The 22,036-nt window shown below is 45.3% G+C and overlaps 1 protein-coding gene across 1 annotated transcript in view; it reads right to left on the reverse strand.

Moving 5' to 3' along the window:
- Positions 1–685: 685 nt before the first annotated feature.
- ARSB (arylsulfatase B) overlaps positions 686–22,036 on the reverse strand; it is a 139,998-nt gene continuing 118,647 nt past the window's right edge. The window contains exons 7-8 of the mRNA XM_028528533.2: positions 4,152–4,274; positions 686–3,394 (exon numbers count right to left, since the gene is read on the reverse strand). Of these exons, the coding sequence (XP_028384334.1) occupies positions 3,129–3,394; positions 4,152–4,274 (389 nt within the window). The 3' untranslated portion in view covers positions 686–3,128. The remainder of the gene's footprint in view (positions 3,395–4,151; positions 4,275–22,036) is intronic.

Here is a 22,036-nt window from a genome sequence, read left to right on the forward strand (position 1 = left end):
CCTCTCTAAAAATAAATAAATAAAATCTTTAAAAAAATAAAAAATAAAAAGAAACAAAATCTTAAAAGAAAACCAGTCTGGGAAGTGGACCACTTCATTATTTTCTTAAAGGGGTTTTAAAGAAGGTTTATGGTGGCTATCTCTAGGTAGGTGGCTTATGAATGGTTTAATTTTCTTTTGTAGTTGTCTGTATTTTTAGAAATTGTTACAGAGATATTATTATCTCTATTGTTAGAAGAATGACAAGGATCATTAAATAAAATACCTTAACCTCAAGGATCTGATGACGCGGGTGAATCACCTCCCCTGCCGGGCACCAAGCTCTGGGGCCAGGCCCAGGGCAGCTGAGTCACCCCATCCTCCTGTGCTTTGTTCCCTCTGGGGGCCGGCTCCTACGCCAGTGGCACTGGAGCAAAGGTGAAAGAGGGGTGGGGGCCACCTGGGCACCGACTGAACACACCTGCTCGCAGCAACTGCTAAGGGCGGTCACCAGGTGGGCAGGCCAGTCTTTCACCGGCCTGACAATGAACCAGTCTACACAAGCCACGGCTACTCTCTTGGGCAAAAACAGATTTTAAAGTTTAAGAGATGACTGGGAAAGATAATAAAAATGGGCCAATACATTTTAAAAATGTCGATAAAATCTATGTAACTTAAAATTCATCATTTTAGCCATTTTAAAGGGTACAATTCAGAGACATTGTTCATTCACAACGCCGTGGGACCGTCACCTCTGCCTCACGCCAGAAACTCTTCATTGCCCAGGTGGAGACCCCCCACGCACAGCTGTCACATTCTAAAAGATACATTTAATTATTTTTGTCCCCCACGTGGGGGACAACTGTGAAGTAACAAAGAAAAAACAATTACATAAGCAGATCCCGCCTTCAAAGGTAAACAGATTCAGAAAGAAATGATAATTAATACTGCTCATGACAACCTATGAATCTGTCCACATTGTGGCACAGAGAAAGAAAATCTAACAAGATGTGTTCTATTACGGGTAAAACAAAATCTCAGATAAACGGTTTACAGAAAATCAGTCTTTAAAACCTAAGCCCACTGAGTGAGGAGCAAGTACCCTGGCCACAGCAGTGCCGGTGCCAGAATGAGGGAGGGCTGCCGGGGGCGCGGCAGGGAGAGCAAAGAGGTGTCGCTGCCCACGGCCTCCGGTCTGCAGTATTAATGGATGAGATGGATCCAGAAGGAACATGTGGGCTCAGTTAGTTCATACATCTGCCACAGGCTTGGGAGTGGGAGGCAACAGCGTCTGGCCGGCTGTCTCCTCACCCAGGAGTGGGGTGCGGGTTGGTAACGTGTCCCCAGGTCCAGCACCATTCCCTTCCAGCCATTGTATTTTAATGCAATCCAAGTCAGCAGTGGCCGGAAAACACAGCTACTCAACTGAAGGATGGCTGTAGCAGGAGCTGTAGCATATTATTCGGTGGTTTTAGGGTCTAGTGTCCTACGAAGAATACATTGAACTGAGGATTACTGGCAAAAGAAGAGTCCCTTCGGTGGCATATTCCACCCCCCACCCCAGTGGACGCCGTGACTTCACTGTGGCGTATCCTGCGCCTGCCCAGACACGAGGACCATGCTCCTGCCCTGGGAGGGCAGCGTGAGAACAGAAAAACAACGGCTGGAAGACATTTATATTCTCCCTGTATACAGCTCGCAGTGCGAGGCTTTCTCATTTGCTCATGTGTCCATTCATTTGTTTTTTAAAAAGTGAACTGAGTGCCTTCTATGATGTACCAGGCACTGGTGGTAAGCAGCGAATGAAACGGTGGAGCTAATGCAAACAGGAGTACGGTTTTTACACATGCTCCTCTGAGTCACGCTTTTTGGAGCTAACGTAGACCGATCCCTGTGAATAGGGCGTCAGCGGGACTGGGAAGGGCCGGCAGGTCACACTGTGCACCCTCTTTCCCCCACCCCAGCACCTCAGTGAGAGCAGAGACACTGAGAGGGGGAGAGGAACGTGGGTGTCCTTCCTGGCTTTACCACAGCCCGGGTTCCCAAACGGGGCCATTTCCTCGTCAAGCTGCCCACGACCATCATCTCAGAAACACAGCATCCTTTCCTGGCGTTTTTCCTCAGTGCTGGAGAAGAACAGTGTGACTCTCACTACATTATGAGACAAAGCCACAGTCATGATAACAAACCCCACATAACTAGAAATATCCTGACCAGACAGATGACACAGACCCAAGCCTCGCCCGCCCAGGCCTCTCCGTGTCTATCAGGAGCACGCTCACGGAGGCAGCCGGCCACCTTCTCCCGGCAGGGCTGTCACTTGGGTTCAGGGACAAAAGGAAGGCAGGGCTCAGAGTTCCAAACACCGGTGGTGCTCAGAGTGGAGAAGCAAAGCAGCTTCTTAGGCACAGGATGCCTGAGTCAAAAGGGAAAAAATCCAAGGAGAGCTGGGGGTAGCGGGAAGTCTAGACAAAATGAGCAATGGCTGGGGGAAAACTTGGGGATAAAAACACAGTTCTTTACTGTAAAAAACAGAACCAAGGAGCAGGCATGTTGCCATACTGGCCTTGACAGTGAAACGGGCCTCATGCTCCCTGACGGGATGAGTGATGAGGTGGGTGAGCGAGGGCTGACCAGGGCGGGCTATTCTCAGGGAACGCCTGACCTAGATCCTCAGACAGGGAGAGCCCCTGACTGAGAGAACCATTAACAATTGTCTGCTCCCTTCATTTGTTACAAGAAACGTGAGTCACTCCAATAAAAGCTGGCTATTGGCACAGGGAAACCTAACATCTGACTTGTGAGGCAAAAGGAGCCAGCTGCTCCAGCCTCCAGGACTCCGTCACTTCCTACTCCAGATCAAGTTCCCGGCCGTCCCACGGCTTGGGCTCCGGAAAAGGGGATGAACCCAATCACCCTCTCCTTTAGACACTCCCTCCAGCCAACCGTGGGAGTGCTCCAGATTTTATCAGCTTCTTAAGTGCACTAGGCGTTGACATGAGACACGTCATTATGGTTTAGGAGCAAGGGAGGGGACAGGTGAACCCAGGTTGGGAGAACAAATGAGACGAAAGTCACATGAGTAAAGGTCTGAAGTCCCGCCTGCCACAGAAAGGTTTCCCAGCCCCTACCCGAGGATGCCCCAAACCCTACATCCAGGGGCCCCAAGCCCCAGTGCCCTTCGGATCACAGCGGGGGTCCTGGTCCGGGAAGTACACGGGCACTGAGTGTTTGTGGTAGAACTGGAGCCGGGAGAGGAGATGCTTGACGACGTGGGGGTATTCCCTTGACAGGTCATGCCTTTCTTCTGGGTCCTTCTCAATGTCAAAGAGCCAGAGGGTCTTGTTCGGTGGGTCCGATGTGGGTATCTCGGAAACATTGTATTGAGACGGTGGAGGGAACCAGTGACCACAGCCTGGCAAAGAAACAAGAGTTCAGTGGGGAGAGACATGGAGGCAATTTCTAATTTTGAGAAATGAGCCCAGGGGACAAAGCTGAGCTGGGTCGTGGGTGTGGACCCACAAAAAAGATGGGGCCCTTGATGCTGTGTTTAGATCTAAGACTCTGACTTCCAGTACTTTAATAAGACAGGTCTCACCGCCTCACCACCAGGGGCATCCAGGAATGTGAATGCATGTATGTGTGAGTGTGTGTGTGTGTGGGGGGGTGCTACTGGCATTTGGTGGTCAGGGGCCAGGGATGCTAAAATGTCTTGTAACATGTGGCACAGTCCAAAACAATGAAGAGTAGCCTTGCCACAACTGCCAAGACTGTCCTCATTATCAACACTGAGTAACTGCACCATAACCTTAACCATCACGCCACATCTGAAAAGTATTTAACAGACGTCCCTCTTAGAGAATGTGCTCAGGGGAGGCAGCCCCCTCCCTCAGCCACAGCACTGGTTGAGGATGTGTGCAGCTTCCAGAGATTCCCCTTGCGGTGCCTGGGAGCCACACATATCCGAAATCCTTAGGCTTCCATGAAGCTGAGACTAGCATTTCTTCCTTTTACTCCTCCTGCAGCTAAGTCTCAATTTCGTGGGAGGGGGTCAGGTTTAGTGGATCACGCCACTCCTCCCTCTTCCTTATTCAGCCATTCCGTTCTGCAGCCCCAGAGTTATCTTTTGCAAAAGGCAGCTGTCACAGTTGGGGAAGTGCTGAGCGCTCTACCTGGGTAGCCCGTGAGGAGTTTCCAGTTTTTGTATCTAATTGCGGCATGGACAGACATGTTGAAGGCTGAATATTCTGGAAGAGAAGAGTCACCCTTTGCTGGAGCTGTGCCGTTTCCAGGACCTGGGAAAAAACAGTTGGGGAGAATTAGATCACTGTTCTTGGAATGTGACATTATAAATCAACATTTTATTTCCTTCTTGCAGAACAGTAGCTTTTATTCAACACTGGAGTGCAAATGTGTATCCTGCCACAGAAATGGATCTTCTATTAAGTATAAACAGAGCCATAGTTACATTAAACACCAGTCATAAACCACTGCAAATATAAAGGAAATCCCGAAGAGCTCAGAATACTAACTCATCCTTAAAATCAGTGTGTTCCGCCAGTGCACAGCTGGCCATATGGAGAACAGTGCTGTGCTAAAGCATGGTGGGTAGTTTTTGTGTGTTTTGCTTTTGATGTTAAATGACTGAATTAAATACATTTTCTGTGTATACTTATACCTATATAGAGAATATAATGCTCTATAAAATGCACATTTTAATGGAGTCCATCTCCAGCTCTGAGAGGTCAAGCATGCCATGATAAATAGTACATATATTCATTTTTGTAACCACAGGTGTGAAATCCAAAAGTAATTGAGTGGTGCTCAGTTAACCATTCTGACAGGATAATTATGGGTGTAAGAATAAATGTGGTACACAAATTACTGGCTCGTATCGTAGATGACATTCATTTATCATCTTGAGGTCTTATATTAATTGATCAATCAGGTTTTTTAAGGAGAACCATTAATACCTGTCCCCTGTTCCCCTTTTGAGTTTGGGACCAGTTGAAAGGTTGAGGATAGACAGATGAAGATGAAAATATTGCCTTTGTTACTGATAGACTTGACTGGAGAGAACACAGTTTCAGATCTGTGACAGAGCGGACTTGCTCATAACTGAACTTGCCTTAGAAAGACCGAGCCGCCCATCACTGATCTACGTGGACGCGCACCAGGCTCTCTCAGGATGCACGGCTCAGGGCAGACCGAGTGCTTCTGTAGAGCCTGGGGGCGCATGCTGGCTGCAGATTTCAACAGATACGAGGGTCTGAATCGAGCAAGCTTAGCTCCTTCTTCTGGATAAATCCCTCCTTCACCTGCTTGTCGGGAGGAGGAGTAAGGTCCAGAGAGACCCGAGCTTTACTAGAGTTGAAGACACTGGAGGGCAAGGTATGGATGCCCCCCACCTCACTCCTTCTTGTCTGTTTAAAAGCCTCAACTCAGGGCCCAGCTCTATCATATTTAGTCTGTTTTAAGTCACAGCAATCACGTTGGGGGCACTTCTGAAGTCAGCCAGTCTACCTGCCCAATGACTAAGAGCCATAGTTTGCAATGCATCTGTAAAAGTGCACACTTCACCACAGTGGTTGGTCCACCCATGCACTGTCCCATCTTTGAGGACTTTGAGAGTGCTCTCCTCCCTGCCAGAGTGGGACTTCTGCGCTGCTCAGGGTTCAGTGCAGGAAGCACTGTCCATGCTAGAAAGGGCAGGGCCCCATTCTTACGTCAAGTCTCCTGGAAATGACCCCGCAGACACACGGGAGATGGAGCCAATTACTGTTGGTGGTTTCAGACCTCCAGTCTTAACAATCACATACCAACAAGTCATTAGCACCAAAGAGGAAATCTCTTTGACTTGTTTCTCTGTTTGCTTCTGGCTATTTTGGATCCAATACAAAGGAGGCTTCTGGTGGCCGAGGTGCCAGAGGATGTCTGTCGCAGGAAGTGCGTTCTTCATGTTCAGACCCTGGTGGGGCTGCGAGCCCTCATCACACGTCTGTATGAAGGCCACATTCACATACCGAAGCATGTTAAATAAAACAAGGCTGCTTTGTGAACATGAAAACCAAGGAAATTTAGCTATCTCACTATACTCATATTTATATACATTTTTTTTTCTTAAAACAGACAGGAACATAAAATACCCAAACAATAAATAAGACTAAATGATGAAAGATGTTATCTCAATAATATTTTTCATTTTCAGAAATTACACAACGGGAAAATTACAAGGAATCCTACAACTGACACCCTGTGAGCTGCCACCCAGAATGAACAGCTGTTAACATTTTGTCATATTTGCTTTTTTTTTTTAAAGAAACAGGACAATGAATTTGAAGTGACAGGCTCCCTCATCCCCATTCTCAGTCCCAGTCCCTTCGTCCGCTCCCCAGCAGCTACTGCCTCATGACGGCAGAGCACAGCGTCTCCTTCGGCCATTTAAAAATACGTTAACATGTGAGTGGGGGACCCAAAAAACACTGGAGTTTATTTATAAAACATTGTGTATTTATTCTTACATGTTTAAACTTCAGTCACCTTCAAAGTGCTCTCCGTTTGATGTAGTACATCTATCGAGAATTTTTTTCCATGGCTTAAAACAGTTTTGAACTCGTTGATTTTGATGCCTTTTAGTGCTTCTGCCAATTGTTTCACCTCTTCCACATTGGCAAAATGCTTACCTTTGTGGATTTTTTTCCATCAAGGGAAACAAAAAGCATTGCTTGGGGTGAGATCAGGTGAATAGGGACAGTGGGGCATGGAGCTTTTGCCATTTTTAGTCAAAAACTGCTGCACATGCAGTGCAGTCTGGGCAAGTGCACTTGTAAATCACCCCTCAGAAAATGGGCAAATGCACTGAAGTCTTCAAAAAAAATTCACTGAAGCCCAATGCAGCCTCTCACAACAATGCCAGCTGGCACACTGATACAGATGGGTTCCTAGAACACTCACCTAGTGGGGGAAGCCTGATACTACAAGGGGCCTGCCTTCCAGAAGATAATTCTGGTGTTTTTGGGACCCCTCCCTTGTATATATGAGGTCTGTGCAGAAGTATCCAGCCATATATTATGAAAAATAGAGACATTTATTCAAAAAGATACAATAAACATTGTACATGGGACAATGATACCCCAGTCCCATTCACAGTGGGCACCTTGGGACCTCACACAGTTCTCCCAATCACCCTCAGCTCCCATGCCATATTTCCTGAATCTCATCGATGGGTATGAAATCTCTTCCCTTTTAAAGGTGATTTTAGTTTTGGGAAAAGCCAGAAGTCACAGGGCACCAAATCTGGGCTGTAGAGGGGGCTGAATCACCTGGGTGATTTGTTTTGCCAAAAAACTCTCCATGAGATGTGATGCATGAGTGGGCACATTGTTGTGATGAAGCTGCCAATCACCAGTTGCTTATAACTGTGGCCTTCTGCCTTATCTGAATAGTTTCTGCAGAGGAATGTTCAAGCTTAAAGCAAAGTTTGATGCAGATTCATTGCTCTACTCACTTAGTCATTTTGAATGCGACAGCCACACAGTACACATGCTCACTCAATGCATCTACTGCCCCCACTGACTAGTACAGTGACGTCTTCATTGTTCACACATGCACATTCCAGTCCACTCTCCTTGGCTGCCAGGTTACACTGATGTCATGCAAAGCATTCTTGTTATATTAACAATGGTTGAACTTTTTCCAGAGACACCTCGTATGTGCTAAGGAATAATGTATAATACTATTTTATACTTTTAAAAGTATGTGTGTGTTATACTTTACATATTCTGCATTTGTTTTTCATTCATGATAGTATTTTTAGACCTCTGGGATTCTAAGTGTATATATATATATGTAACTTCAGAATTTCACCATATAAAAAATACATTTTTTTCCTGTTGATGGCTCTTAGGTTGCTTTAATTTTATGTACCATACCGCTTACAGCTCCTTGTGTACATGCACAGGAGCTCCCCTGGGTATGTGTCTGCCCGGCTGCGAGGTGCACACACTGCCAACTATATAACACGTACTCATTGGCCCTCCTACCAGTAGTGTCCCCATTTCTCCACATCCTCTACCTGATACTTTCAGATTTAAAATTATCTGCCTAGCTAGAACTTTTAGAGGCAATCTATAGCTTTTTTAAACAACATTTGATCAGCAACAGTATCTTTCTTTTTCTGTGTCAATCCAAAGGTTGCTTTAAAAATGTTTAAAATAACACTCATAGGAAAATGAGCACAAATCACACTTGGTGAACAGTGGATTCTCCCTTGTAAACATCAGTCCACTCAAGAAAGAGAACATTGCTAGGACTTCAGAAACCCACACCAGCAGCCTCCAGTTACTACCCTCCTTTCTCTGAGGTGACCGCTATCCTAACTTCAATTGGTGTTTTCATTGTTAACAGTGTAGGAAATGGACTATCAAGATGAGAGATAAGAGGCAGAGATTTCTCAGAATGTTAACAAACTTTCAGAATTTCTCTGATATAGTTGGACTAGATAGATATTTAAGAAATATGTATTGACGAACAACTGTGCGGTAAGAAAGCTTTGTGTTCTAAAATTCCATGACACAAAGCACCGTGTTTTGCCATATATAATGTATACTTTCTTGCCCAAGTTTTTGAGGGAAAGATAAGGATGAGCATTATACATGGGTAGTACTAATTTTGTATCTAAATAAATGTTTTTAATTCTTTTATTTATGTGTCTGCATTAAAAGTATAACTCTAGAAAGCAATAAATGATATCCATATGCAAAATAATACCATGGGCTATGATAATCAGTTTTGTTTCTAAATGTAAACAAATAAAAAAATTGAATTGAAAAATTAAAATGAAGATTTTTTTCCCTGAAAACCTGGACCCAAAATGTGGGCACCCATTATACATGGCCGAATACCGTAATAAGCAAAGAGACACCTAAGAGAAGTTTTGAATGTAAAATCCAAGATATTTAGGGACTAAAAGTTGTAAATAAAATAATAAAAGTTCAAGGTTTCAGGTGTGATGACTGGGAGAATAGGGTTGCTGCTGGCAGAATAGAGATGTTGCGGCAGGAAATAGTGGTGCTAATGTAATTCTGAAGTTAGGCATACTGACTTCAAAGAATTAACATGAGTTCAAGGTTGAAACATCTACTACGTATTGCATCTAAAGCACTGGACCTGTGTGAGAGACTGAAGTATAGTCGGATTCAAGCACCATCTACGATGAACCCTGGAAATGGATTAGCTGTCTGGAGACTGAAGCAAGAAGAAATGAGTGGCCCAGAGACACAGCACTAAATGCCAAAAAAAGGAAAAAAAAAACTGTTAGCAAATGAGGCAGAGAAGAGGAAAATAATACGAGGAAGAAGAGCAGTTGAACATGACATCACAGAAGTCAAGAGAGCAGAGAGTTTCAAGACCATGAATCACATGTATCCAATATTCCATCCATCAGCTTGATGAATGAAAAAAATGGAAATGCATTTGGTAACCTTTGGGGGAAAAAAGTAGGGAGTTTGGATGGAAGCATAAACAAATAAATCTTTCTCTTTTCCTTCTGAGCTGGAAGCCACCTCTAAGATAACAGGCTTTCTGGCCAGACATTACTAACCAGTTAAAAGATGGCTTAGTCATGGGTATTGGTTTTGGATATGAAAAGGGAGAAAATTTTAGGGCAAATGAGAAAAGAAATCAGCATCTTACAGAACACTTAGTGAACTTTCAGAGTTCCTGATCTGAACAACCTCTGGAAATCTGCAGGAGGTCCGATGTCCAGAAGGAGGTGGGGCAATGGTTTCGGTGGAGAACCGTGTTTTCCAGACCAGAGTGGGTTCTGGGGAGCGCCCTGTGGATGGGACAGCGAGTTCATGGGTGGGTCCTGGCGCCCCATCCCCACTTCAGTCGGCATGTTTAACCCTTAAGGAAGAATCTGTAGTATTTGCTGAATACATGGTATTTCTCTACATTTTTGTTTGAAAAAAAGCTCTGTGACTAAAATGTAATTGGAAAGACACTAATCAGTCACAGGTGATGGAGTCACCAACTGGGGACGGGGCTGAGAAAGGCCCGAGGACACATCTGATCTGCTGTTCAACACGTTTCTTGCCTGTACAATGCATCCTCTGACTCTCTGGAAATACTGTCTAATACAGTCTATGACTGTGTTTTATAAAATGTATTAATTTTTCTGACTATGTTTTTCTGACTATTGTTTATTGTATATACACTGGAAAACATACAAAAAAGATGAATAGGAAAATTAAAATTGTCTGTAAATTTATTAGCTGCTATTTACATCTTGGTGTATAATCCTTGAGATTTAACTGCACAAAGCTTAAATAAAATGAACGTGTTAGCTGACTTGCAAATAAGAAGAGGTCACTTCATAGGAAACAAACTTTTCGTGCCTAAAGAAAATGAGAAAGGGTGGCGAGGAGTCCCGAGCACCAGTGCAGGGTCTGGGTTCTTCCGCCCTGGAATCTTGCTCAAGTGGAACAAGTTGGGCGTGGCTGGGGAATGGGGTCAGAAAGAGCCAATGCTGTGACTGTGAAGGAAGACACCGTGAGAGATGGGGACGAGGACAGGGCTGTGGGACTGATGTGAAGGACCACCTCCCCCTCTACCAGAAGGCCACAGTACACAGCAGTGCAGAACACGCACTTTTGGAGCCACGTGGCTTGGGTTCAAATCTCAGCTCTCTCGTTCACTGGCTGTGTGAACTTAGGCATTAGCTGTCCTCTGTGGGCCCAGGTTTCCTCATCTGTAAAATTAGGATTGATATCGTCTCTTTAACAGGATTGTTGTGTGACCTAAATGTGATGGCATAATGAAAATGTATTACTACTATGCCCAGTATATATTAAGGGTGCAATAAGTGTTATTATTACCAATTGTGTAATCTTGGGCAACTTTCTTATGCCTCAATTTACCACCTATAAAATTAGCATAAGAACACCAATGAGATAAGGCACTCTGAGCACTTAGCAGAGGGTCTGATATATCAGGAGACTCTGGTCAACATTAAAGATAACAGCTAATACTTGTAAGCACTTACCACCTGCTTACAAATATAACACACTGTTAAGAGTTCTAAATACGTTAACTCATTTAATCCTTACAATAGCTCTATGAACTAGGTAATAATGTCTGCCAATAACTGTCACTAAATGCTAGCTATTATCAGTATGATATAGGTTTTTCCTCCTATTCAAGATCTTACAAAAGGGAGAAAAGTAGGCAGAAACAATTATTATATCTGCAAAAAAAAACACCCCAGAAAACAAAACAAATCACCTCTTCGGTCTGGCTTTGGAGAGGCCCTCTATTTGCTCCCCCATCCGCGCTCCAGTGTCGAACGGGGCAAGGGGAAAAGGCATCAATGGTAGAGGCTTCAGTTTGCCACTTTCGGGGTTTAGTCCCTTTTCTGCTCCGTTGAGTGGCCTGCCATTCACTTCCACGGAGCCCTCTTTGTTTTTTATCACTTTTATAATTTACAAAGATTATTTTAAAAATTTTATTCTACCTTTAATGATCCATCCTATTCTTCCTGCTAGTAGGAGGCCATCTTCACACTCTAATGGCACAAATGGCACACGCCTGTTCACTTACACCACAATTCACACCCTCGGGCTAAGTGAAGAAAACCTCGCAGCTTTTCCAGACGTTTGGTTGTCAAGGTATTTCCTAAAATGGAATCCTGCCACATATGTTTTGTTTGTTTGTTTGCTGTGTTTTAAGAGAGAGAGGAAGGGAGGGAGAAAGAGAGGGAGGGAAACATTGATGTGAGAGAAAAATGGACCAGTTGTCTTCTGTAGCACCCCGAGCAGGACCGAACCTGCAACCCGGGCAATGTGTCCTGACTGGGGATCAAACCAGTGACCTTTCGCTTTGTGGGATGATGCCCAACACACTAAGCCACACCGATCAGGGCTATGCATGTTTTTCAAAAATGAATAGGTAAGCCTTTGGTTTAATTAGCACAATTACCTTCAACTTCTGCATTTAAGTTATAAGTTCTTGAAAGTAGTTTGTTTGTTGGCTTATTATGTGAGTCAGTATGTTTAAGGGTTTATTTACACTAAACATTTGATGGGTGGACCATTTTTTCATGGCTCAATCCAACAAAAGGACACCAATTCAAAGTGAAGTTCAAGTCACTAGATTTTTTAAAAATAAAATTTTGTTTTAAATCCTCATCTGAGGACATGTTTTTATTGATTTTAGAGAGAGAGGGAGAGGGTGAAGGGGTGGGGGGGAGAGGGAGAGAGAGAGGGAGAGAGAGAGAGAGAGAGAGAGAAGGAGAGAGAAACATTGATATGAGAGAGAAACATTGATCAGCTGTCTCCCATCTGCACCCTGGTGGGGAATAGAACCCACAACCTAGGAATGTGCCCTAACCGGGAATTGAACCTGAAACCCTTTGGTATAGGGGATGATGCTTCAACCAACTGAGCCACCTGGCTAGGACAAGTCACTAGGACCTTTATTGTGCCAGCTTGTCTGAGCCCCACTGCCGACTGCCTGCACACAACTCCTCCGCTCCAGATCACAGTGCATTCGGGCTACATCTGGCTGGATGCAGCTGGGCTCATGTGGATCAAATCTCCAGTCTGCTCAGGGTTTTACATGGCCCCAACCTGTGGGTTCAAGCCATGGCTACCTCTCATCTCACTGTGCGGTGAGGATTCGCATACCCAGAGGCAAACGTGTTGTCTTGATTCTTGTTTTTGAAAATCATTTGGAATCTAAAAATAGAAGTTTTCTCTAAAAATAGTTTCCAAAAAACACTGGCTAGAACTCCCACACTCTGAAGCTGATGTTTCACTGACCCTCTTTGCTTAATTTTCAAAGATGAAAAAAACCTCAGTAGCCATATGTATGGCTCTGTGGACTGGAAAGCTGGGATTAGAGAACTGTTAGGGATCAGCAGCAGCACTCCCCGAGCTGTGACTCAGGTTCTGGAAAGGAACTCAGAGAAACCAAAGTGCATTTTCATAGGTTGTAGAATGCATTTATTATTTTTGAAAAATATATTTATTTATTTTTAGAAAGAAGGGAAGGGAGGGAAAAAGAGAGGGAAAAGAAACATCAATGTGTGGTTGTTTCTTACACGGCCCCCACTGGGGACCTGGCCTGCAAGCAGGCATGCACACTGACTGGGAATTGAACTGGTGACCCTTTGGTTTGCAGGCTGGCACTCAATTCACTGAGCCACACAAGCCAGTGCCTGATCTTTCTGTTACCTTATTATGTTATTGAACCACTCTGAATTCCTGCTTCCTTATATATAAAGTGGGGGTAAAAATAATGCCTACCTCACAGGGTGACTGTGAGGATGAAAGGAGACCCTTTGGGGGTGAGCGTGCTGTATACTCTAAGTGTGAAAATCCTGGTTACAGGTCTCTTGATTCCCACAGCAGCTGCTAGAGGATTGGACACACAGACAAAACTGACTGACCAACTGAAAGAAATCTTGATTGGTAGCCATCTAAGCCAAGGTGTGATCAACAGCCCAACTCTGTAATGACCATGAGATCTGAACCAGCTGCCAAGGGAAGGAGATGGTAACAGAAAATTACGGGTAAGACAGAATGAGGAGATGTAGAGGTATTAGTCAAAGGGTACGCAGTCTCCGTCCCATGAGATGTGTAAGTCCCAAAGACCTACTGGACAGCCTGGTGTACACAGTTAACAATACTGTATCATGTACTTAAAAACTGGTGAAATGTTCTCATCTCACACACACACACACACACACACACACACAATAATAAACAAAGGGGGCAGGAAGAAACTTTGGGAGGAGATGGATATGTTTATGGCATAGGTTGTCATGACAGTTTCATGGATGTATGTTTATCTCAAAATCATTAGGTTGTATACATTAAATATGTACAGCTCTTTGTATGTCAATCATACCTTAACAAAGTAGTTTAAAAACAAATGAATAAAAATAATGTGAAAAATGTAGCGATAACACCTAAATTCTGTATGCTAAACCACAGGTCTGGCCAAAATTGTGCAAGTTAAGTGAAATAGAACAGGGATTCCCAATTACGGTTGTACATTGGGACCACCTGACCCCCACAGTCACCTTCATACTTGACTCTGTCTTCCTGAGCCCAGCACAGCTCAGCCCTGGGCTTCTCTGGCCTCACATGGGCTGCTTGGCCTTCTGTCACCTTCAGTGACCTAAAATCACTATCTTTAGCAGTAGCACCTATTGTGCTTGCAATGGTCTTGCCATAGCTCCTCCTTGCAAATAAACTTTATGTAGCTGCCCATATAAAACAGCTTAAAGCAGAGCTGTCCACTGTCCACCTTGGTTCATCATTGCCAGTCCCCAGGGGACTGCTCAGGCTCCACGCACTCAGGGTGACAGACAGTGGCCAGCGCACTCTGCTGGAGGCACCTGTGTGGGCACAGGTGTGGAGAGTGAGGGGGCCTGTGGGCCCGGGGAGCACGTCAGCACAGGGCGTAGCGGAGCTGGCTTGTGATTCTGGGTTACAGTGGCCCACAGGCCTTTTGCCTGACAGGGTCACTCCCACCCCTTGGGCTCGGCACAGCTCTGCTGTACGAGCTGTGGAGAGGAAATAGGGGGGCCTGACACCACTCAAACCCCCCCCCCCCAAATTCATCCTGCCCCTTATCTCTGGATTTAAACTTGACTGCTGCAAGTTTTCTGTTACACCTGTACTCCTTATTTAGAATCCTGTCTCTTGTTGGTAAAATCCTTGCAACCCGAACAGGAGTATTGAGGAAAATATGCCAGACACAAGGCTAATCAGAAAAAGGTGAGGAGGAATATTACAGATGCTATTTACTACCTACAAGGGAAAAATAAAAGTGCCTGTAATTTTTATACATGCAGTCCACATGACATATTTCAAGTGAACCTAAGTTTATGATTTTCAGTTTACAAAGTCAGTTTCTCTGACACCTACTCATTCAGTCCATAGTTGGGATTTTAAAAGTCCTAGTGAAAAAAGAGCTTTGATGTGGTTTGCTCAGTCTAGATGGAGTTCAAATGTTAATCATTACTGAATTGTGCATAATAAGTATTCAGAGAATGGGCCTGTGTTACAGGGACCTTCAACAGCTGGTTAATGTCTGACCCAACCAAGGAGTCAGTGAATCCTCAACTCTTGACTCTCCTGGTAAATTAATCCACTTGTATCTGAAATGGGTTGATGAAAGGTCTTCTCATGCTTTGGTTCAAATTGTACCTTGAATAAATATTTTTATATTATTCATTTGCCTATTAAACAAATACTTCTTTTACTGATCATTCTAGATGCTGTATATTAAACCTTCAAAATGATTAAACCAGAGTCCACCTGGCAATAATAAGATAATTTGTGAAAACATCATAAATTCTAAAATAGTAGAAAATACATTTGTGGCTGAGTGAGTAAAATGTGCAAAGTGCCTGGGAAGATCCCGGGGGGCAGTGCCCACTGACCTGGGACCTCAAGGACAGGCTGACTGTGACAGGTAAATGAAGCGTGACAGAATGATCCAGGGAGTGGGCAGTGTCTCCTTGAATGTGTTTCCTCCCTATGGAAACCTCCTCCTTTTCGTGGTTTAGGTGTCCTTCTAACTTCACCACATTTCCGTGCCCCTATGAGTCACCCTGCCTTCTTCCAGCCCTGTGCCCAGGTGAGGAGCAGGGGCAGGAGGAAAAGAAATCTGACCGTCTGACGCCCACCAGACAGACAGCTTCCACAGGAGCTCCTCTCTGGTGTGCCATGTGCACTGGCTCATCCCGGCCCTCCAAGCTGTGAGCCTCATCTCCACATCTTCCTGTTGTAGCTCAAGTGGTAGAACCACACAGACTGAGACAAAGAGCAAAGCAGAGGGGAAGGGGCCTCTCAATACCGAGGAGGAGTTAGACCAGAAGAATGCTTCAGCAGCCACAGGAAATATTTCATGGAGAAATGGTTACTGTCAGAGAGAGGGAAAGTGTGAGTGAGCAGGGAAGAAGAGCCCTGGATGTGGCAGATAGGATGCCAGTGAAGAAAGACTGTGGAGACAGCAATCACTGGGCTTGTTACGTATAATGCCCACAATAAACACGAACGAGGGCCCAATGAGCTTGCAATAACAAAGACAGATAGAAGAGTACGTATTTTCTCTAATCATCCTCCCAATTAAAGTGAAAACAGATGATCATTTCCAGTTCTGACATCACTGTTCATGTGCCAACCACCGTTTCCATTCTGGTCCTGCCCCACAGCACGCTAATCTAATGCAGAACTATGGCTATCCTTTGAATTCACATTTTTAGTTTGTCTCTCTCTAAATACAAGTTTTTCAAGTAATTGGTAGAGTCCGTCAGCAAATCGCTATAAATGGACACTTGTGTATATAAAAAAAGAGAAACTAACCAAAAATATTCATCTTCAGCCTGTGATTAAGATGGTGAACATGAGCCAGGCTGAGTCGTCTGTTCTCTGGCTAGGGATGAAAGGAGAAAGGCTCCCCCACCCGCAACATGGCATTTAGCAAAATCCCAGCTTTCACAAAGCCCCACGGTCCAAAATGCCTTGCTGAAGGCCACACTCCTCCTGTGTCGTACAGCTCATGTTCCTGTGCGCAGGAAAGACGTGACTAGGCTCTGAGCACGTTTCTGGATAGGATGAAATAATGCTAATTTAGTTTGGAAAGGGGGCTCTGCCCGTGGAAGCAGCCTGGGCTGGCTGTCAGGCAGGCCTGGCCTCTCTCGGCAGCATGGTGGTGCCGTCCTTCCAGGCCCCGGGAGCTCACACTGGGGCAGCGGTGGCCACAATTTCAGTGCAGATAACTAAAGCTGGCCGGCGCACTGCCAAGGACAGCCCTCCACCGCACTGTGATTCTGTGGCCCAAACCCCAGCACGTTACACAAACCCTGTAATCACTGAAGTGAGGGCCACTAGGTGCTGCTTGCCAAAGATTAAAAAAGCAAAAATTGAGACAACTCTTTCTAGCCTACCCTACTTCTTGGCAGCAGCACAGCTGAAACTAGGGATGTTTTCTATTTCTAGCCGATCAGGGTCTCACATAACCCAGGATTCAAAGCATAATCTCCCTTTCCAAGGAAAGCTGAAAACACACCTGAGATGGTCAGCAAAGATGGGGCCTTTAAAGAGGTGCCACCAATTCTTCAGATCAACTCGAGAAGTTCGGTTGCAGAGTACCCGCCTTAAACGTTCACGAATTTAGAGATACTGATTTGAGTCCAGTGGCTTGCTTAACGGCTGGCCAGCCTGAGACCCTGAAGCCTCGGTCAGTCCTCCCCCTAAAGATCCTTTGTGAACTGTCACGTCCATAACCCCCAAAGCACTTCCTGGGGAATGCTGGCCGTTAGGCACCTCACACACATACGTGAGATGACCCACAGGCGGGGCAGCATCTGAATCCGCACTGGCCAACCCGGACCAGAGAGACCCTCTCTCCCTACCAGTCACACTGCCGTCATTCTGAAGCCCTAAGTAGGTGGGAGCAACTCAGCTCGACTGAATTCGAGGACCACTACCGACTTCTTCTCTTTCCCCTGACGGTATTGTTCGTTTTCACAGCAGGGAATGATGTGTACAGATAAACCTCACTGCTGAGACCTGCGTAAAAAACCAATTAAGATCGGGGGAAAAACCCAGAACTGAATTTTCATCTGACTCGAATAAAGAGTGTCGAGAGTCTTCAGGCAGATTAGGAAATGGAATGGAGAGCCCACTACCCATCACATCAGGGGCTCGTGCTGCTGGAGGCCGGTACTCTACAGAGGTTCAGGCAGTCAAATCCCCTCCGGCCCGGGGTCAATTCAGAAAATATGGTCATTTGCTCTGGTGCTCTCTCCTGCTTCTAGTACAGTTTGTCATATGAAAAATCTTCGCAACATGGAAAATTAAAAAGACAGACCCCCTCCCCAGCCAGGGCAACACCCCTATGCCTTGCAATCTCTTTTTTGAGACAGGAGCACTGTAAACAGGAAAGCGGAGTACTCGTAACTGAACACTCCACGACAAAGCCTCCAGAGGGCTGGACAGTCACTGGCCATCTCCACTCCCCACCCAATATTTCACCCAAAGGTCTCTCTTTGGGGCTGGAATTCCCAGCAAAAAGATCCCCTCCTTTAACTGACTAAGGCTTTGCATTTTAGAAGGAAGCATACATTAAAACAGCAACAAGGCATCAGCAGGAATGTTTTTAAACATTTGTTTATTGAAGGAACTGTGTATCACAGGAATTATAGAAAAGCATTAATTAATTATTTTTTTTATAGATGTGCCAAGTTTTAGATGCAGTAAAAGTATCTCTATTCACCACATTTAGAATGAGTTGGAAGGATACATTTAAGAAAAAAAATAAGGCAACACATGTCAAATGCCAAATGAGTGGTAAGACATAATTTAAATAATTTAAGCACTTCTTGAGCACTTAGGTCTGCAAGCCATTGTGCAAAGAACTTCAGGGAGTATTACAGAACTCCAGGGACAGAAAGCTTATTTCTGGCTGGTGCGCTGAAGGCAGGCTTCCGGGGAAGGTGAGACTGGGGGTGAGGACTGGCACAGACGGGTCTGCAGGCTTCAGAGAGGCAATGGGCAGGGAGGTGATGTCCCAGGCAGAAGGGAATAGTATGAGACAGGAACTCAAGTCTGTTTTGACTGTGGAGGGTCACTGGGCACCCTGATGGGCTGCAGGGGGACAGGGTAAGGCAGTTTGGGAAGGATTAGTTGAATCAGCTCCCCCTAACTATAGAAGTTAGAACTTTTTTCTGTAGGTAATTGGAAACCAGTAACTTTTTTTTAGCACATTTCAGAAGGATTCATCTCCATGCCCACTATGATGTAATTATTAAGCTTCCCAGGTGATGCGACACTGCAAAAACACTGCAGCCAAGAATGACTGTCACCAGAAGAGGAAATTCCACATTGCACATGTGTACATCAGCATTCTGCATCAGAGCAGGAAGAAACCATAGAGCCTTGCTGGGCGAGCACCCAGACAGGCCAGGCCTGGGAGGTAGAAGGGGAGTCTGGGTGACCAACAGAGCAGGAGAAAAGGACCCTGGTCTGAAAGGACATCACTGAAAGAAGAGACAGCGCTAGGGGGAGATGCTGCTTTCTGAGGGTGTGCTAAAGTAGGTTCAGACTAACTGTGCAACAGGAGCAATCAGACGTGCGGGCTTCCATGTGATGACAGGTTTACCACAGGCGCCCACCCCTGCACTTGCTTTAGTGCACAGGAACGAAGCCTACACTACAAGACATGGCCCATGGGGCTACACCATCTGCTCTGTCTCCTTCCTGGGATCACAGTCCCACCATGTTCGGAGGCCTCCCTTGCAGTTGGGTACACGCTAATGGAATGTAAATGAAGTGCGAGCATGACTCCCAGGCAGGCCCAGGCCCAGGCCCAGAAAACCTTCTTGTGCACAACCATCCACACAGACAAGCACGCCAGTCTCGGCAGCTCGTTAAAAACGGCAGAGCCACAAGGTGGAAGCAGCTGCGGTCCCTTACACCCTGCTTGCACGAGAGCTGTCCGAGGCTCAGGAGTACCCATTTTGTCCTTGACGTGCATGGGAAACGTCTCTTGTTTGGATGATTCACAGTTTCAGTTTGTTCCAGCAGCCAGTGTTTTACCTTAGTGAATCCACCCCTCTATCTCATTGCACGCCACTCCCCTCACCCAGTACGTCCAGCCACACTGGTTTCCCTCAGTCCTTGGACACACTAAGCTCTGCCTGTCAGTATGGCCCTTCCCTGCCACAGGTTCTTTGCATCTGTTCTTCTCTCTACTCAGGGCACTTTCTATAACTCTTTGCTTGGCCAACTCCTCTTCCAGGTCTCAGATCAAACTCAGAGCTGCCTTTTTTGGACTCCCTAATAAAACTAAATCAACCCCCATTGATCTTTTATAACCCATATTAAAACCTGCAATTGTATATTTCTTTCTTTATTTAATATGTCCCCTATAAAAATATGAGATCCACAAAAGGGCAGAATCATGACTGTTTTGCTCCCTGGTGCACCATTCACTCAGTGCCTAGGCATCTGATAAATATTACTGAGTAAGTTGATGAACTGGAGCTCCAGGGTCATGGGTACATTTTACAGTGATCTAAATAAGGACAGGTGGAGACACAGCAGGCTGAGACACAACCCAAATGTGGGAAACATACACTTCTCAATCGCATACCCCCAAACAAAAGATGCTTGAAAAATTAAGGAAATAATTACTATAGAATGAAGGAAGCTGGAACTAGCGAGGGGCCTTAGACATCAGGTCACCTGATCTGCCCTTTGCACAGGTGAGGAGATAAAATTTCCTTGACCCAGCAGCCAGTTGGTGTCCACGCTGGGAGTTGCTTGGTCAGGTATCCAGCTCCATATTAGGCCATTCTAAAAAAACATTTGTGGAATCTTTTGTTTGCAATAATACTGAGAAAGAATATAACTTTAAATTTGTGGCCAGGATAAACCTGTGGTACTACTGCTAGATCTCAGGGTATCTCATGATGTTCATGTGGTGGACTTAAATGAACTGATATTTTCTAAGATCTTAACTCCAGGTCTTCACTCCACTGTTCCGAGTGGTCAAAGAGGAGGAGGGCTGTTGGAAAGCATGAGAAAGGGACATTTAGGTCCTTATTTGGCTGTGTTTGCTCTCCTAAGACTGGAACACTTGTCTGCACGAGATAAAGAACCTTTCCAGAAAAACAAACAGCACACATCCTGGGGCTTGCACAGAAGCATTTTTGCTCCCCTCCCCGACTCGTCTGCTCTCACGGAGAGTGTTGTCACTCATGCACTGGAACGGGAGCTCCAGCTCCGAAATGGACCATTCATCATAAGAAACTTCCCTCTGCACTGGGGACACATTTTGTATTAGTATGATTAAATTAGCCTGTCCATCTTTTGGTATCCTTTGAACACTTGAGAGAAAGCCAGCAGCTTATGGGCTTCTCCAACAGAAATATTTCCTACTAAAAAGTGATTTCCACACACATCCCGGCCTCCCTTGATCAGGAGATAATTGCTGGACTGTTCTAGCCGCCAAAGCTGAGGCCTGGCACACAAACTGTCTGCTTCTGTAAGAACGCCAAAGGGAACAGAGAGAGCCCTGGGTTTGCACCCCCACACCCCACTCCTGCAAACTTCCGTGAGGTCAGAGTGTCCAAGTTCCCACAGAACACTGCTGGTCTCCTCGGCTGGAGGACTTGGAGCAGCCATCCTCCTCCCTGCCAGTGGCTGCTTTCCTACATTATCCAACCTAAAGGCCTTGCAGAGGTTCAACGATGCAAGCTCTGTGAGCACTGGAACTCTTCCCCATGGAATACAGGGATTTCTGTTATTTCAGCAAGTATTTATTGAGTATTTACTCTGTACCTGCTGCCATACCAGGAAGTGGTTTTATTCCATTAGATGATTATTTATTGCGCACTTACTACATACTGGGTATTGGGCTTGAGTGCCATTCCCTGCAGGCAAGGAGGTCTTGGTCTAGTGAAGGGCCTATCCCTGTTTCAGTGCCCTTGTTCTCTCACCCAAGGACACCAGGCAGAGCTACACAGGGCTCCTGGCCGTCCTGGTGAGTCAAGGGTATGAGCAGAGTGCCTGAATGGCTCTAAGGGTCTTTTGCCATTAATGTTTTGAGAATAGAAAAAAAAAGCCATTTAGTTTCAAGGAGCTCACATAAGACATGTGCAGAGTTAGACTCCTACAAAAAGCAACAGAAACACCAGAGGAGAGATTATCTCTCAGCGTTAGAACCTGCTCTCACGCAGATGTAACCAAAATGTGGAGTGAAAAGGAAAAGAATGTTTCTGTCCAGGTCAGAGTGAATTTTTTTCATCAAAACTAATTCATTCCTTTCCTGACCTTGACACTCCCTCCAAACCCACCTATCGCTGAAGTGAGAAGACTTGGTTGAGGTAATCACAAAAGTTTCTCTTAAGGGAAAAAGTTAGAGAGGGGAGGAAGGTTGGGAACTGCCTAGTTTTCATGTGACACAGGAGAAATGGAAACCACGGAACTATTTTGACTTATTGAGCAGGCGTGAAACCACTGGGGAAAAAAGGGCAAGA

Source organism: Phyllostomus discolor, chromosome 3 (assembly GCF_004126475.2).
Source record: "Phyllostomus discolor isolate MPI-MPIP mPhyDis1 chromosome 3, mPhyDis1.pri.v3, whole genome shotgun sequence".
Taxonomy (NCBI): Eukaryota; Metazoa; Chordata; class Mammalia; order Chiroptera; family Phyllostomidae; genus Phyllostomus; species Phyllostomus discolor.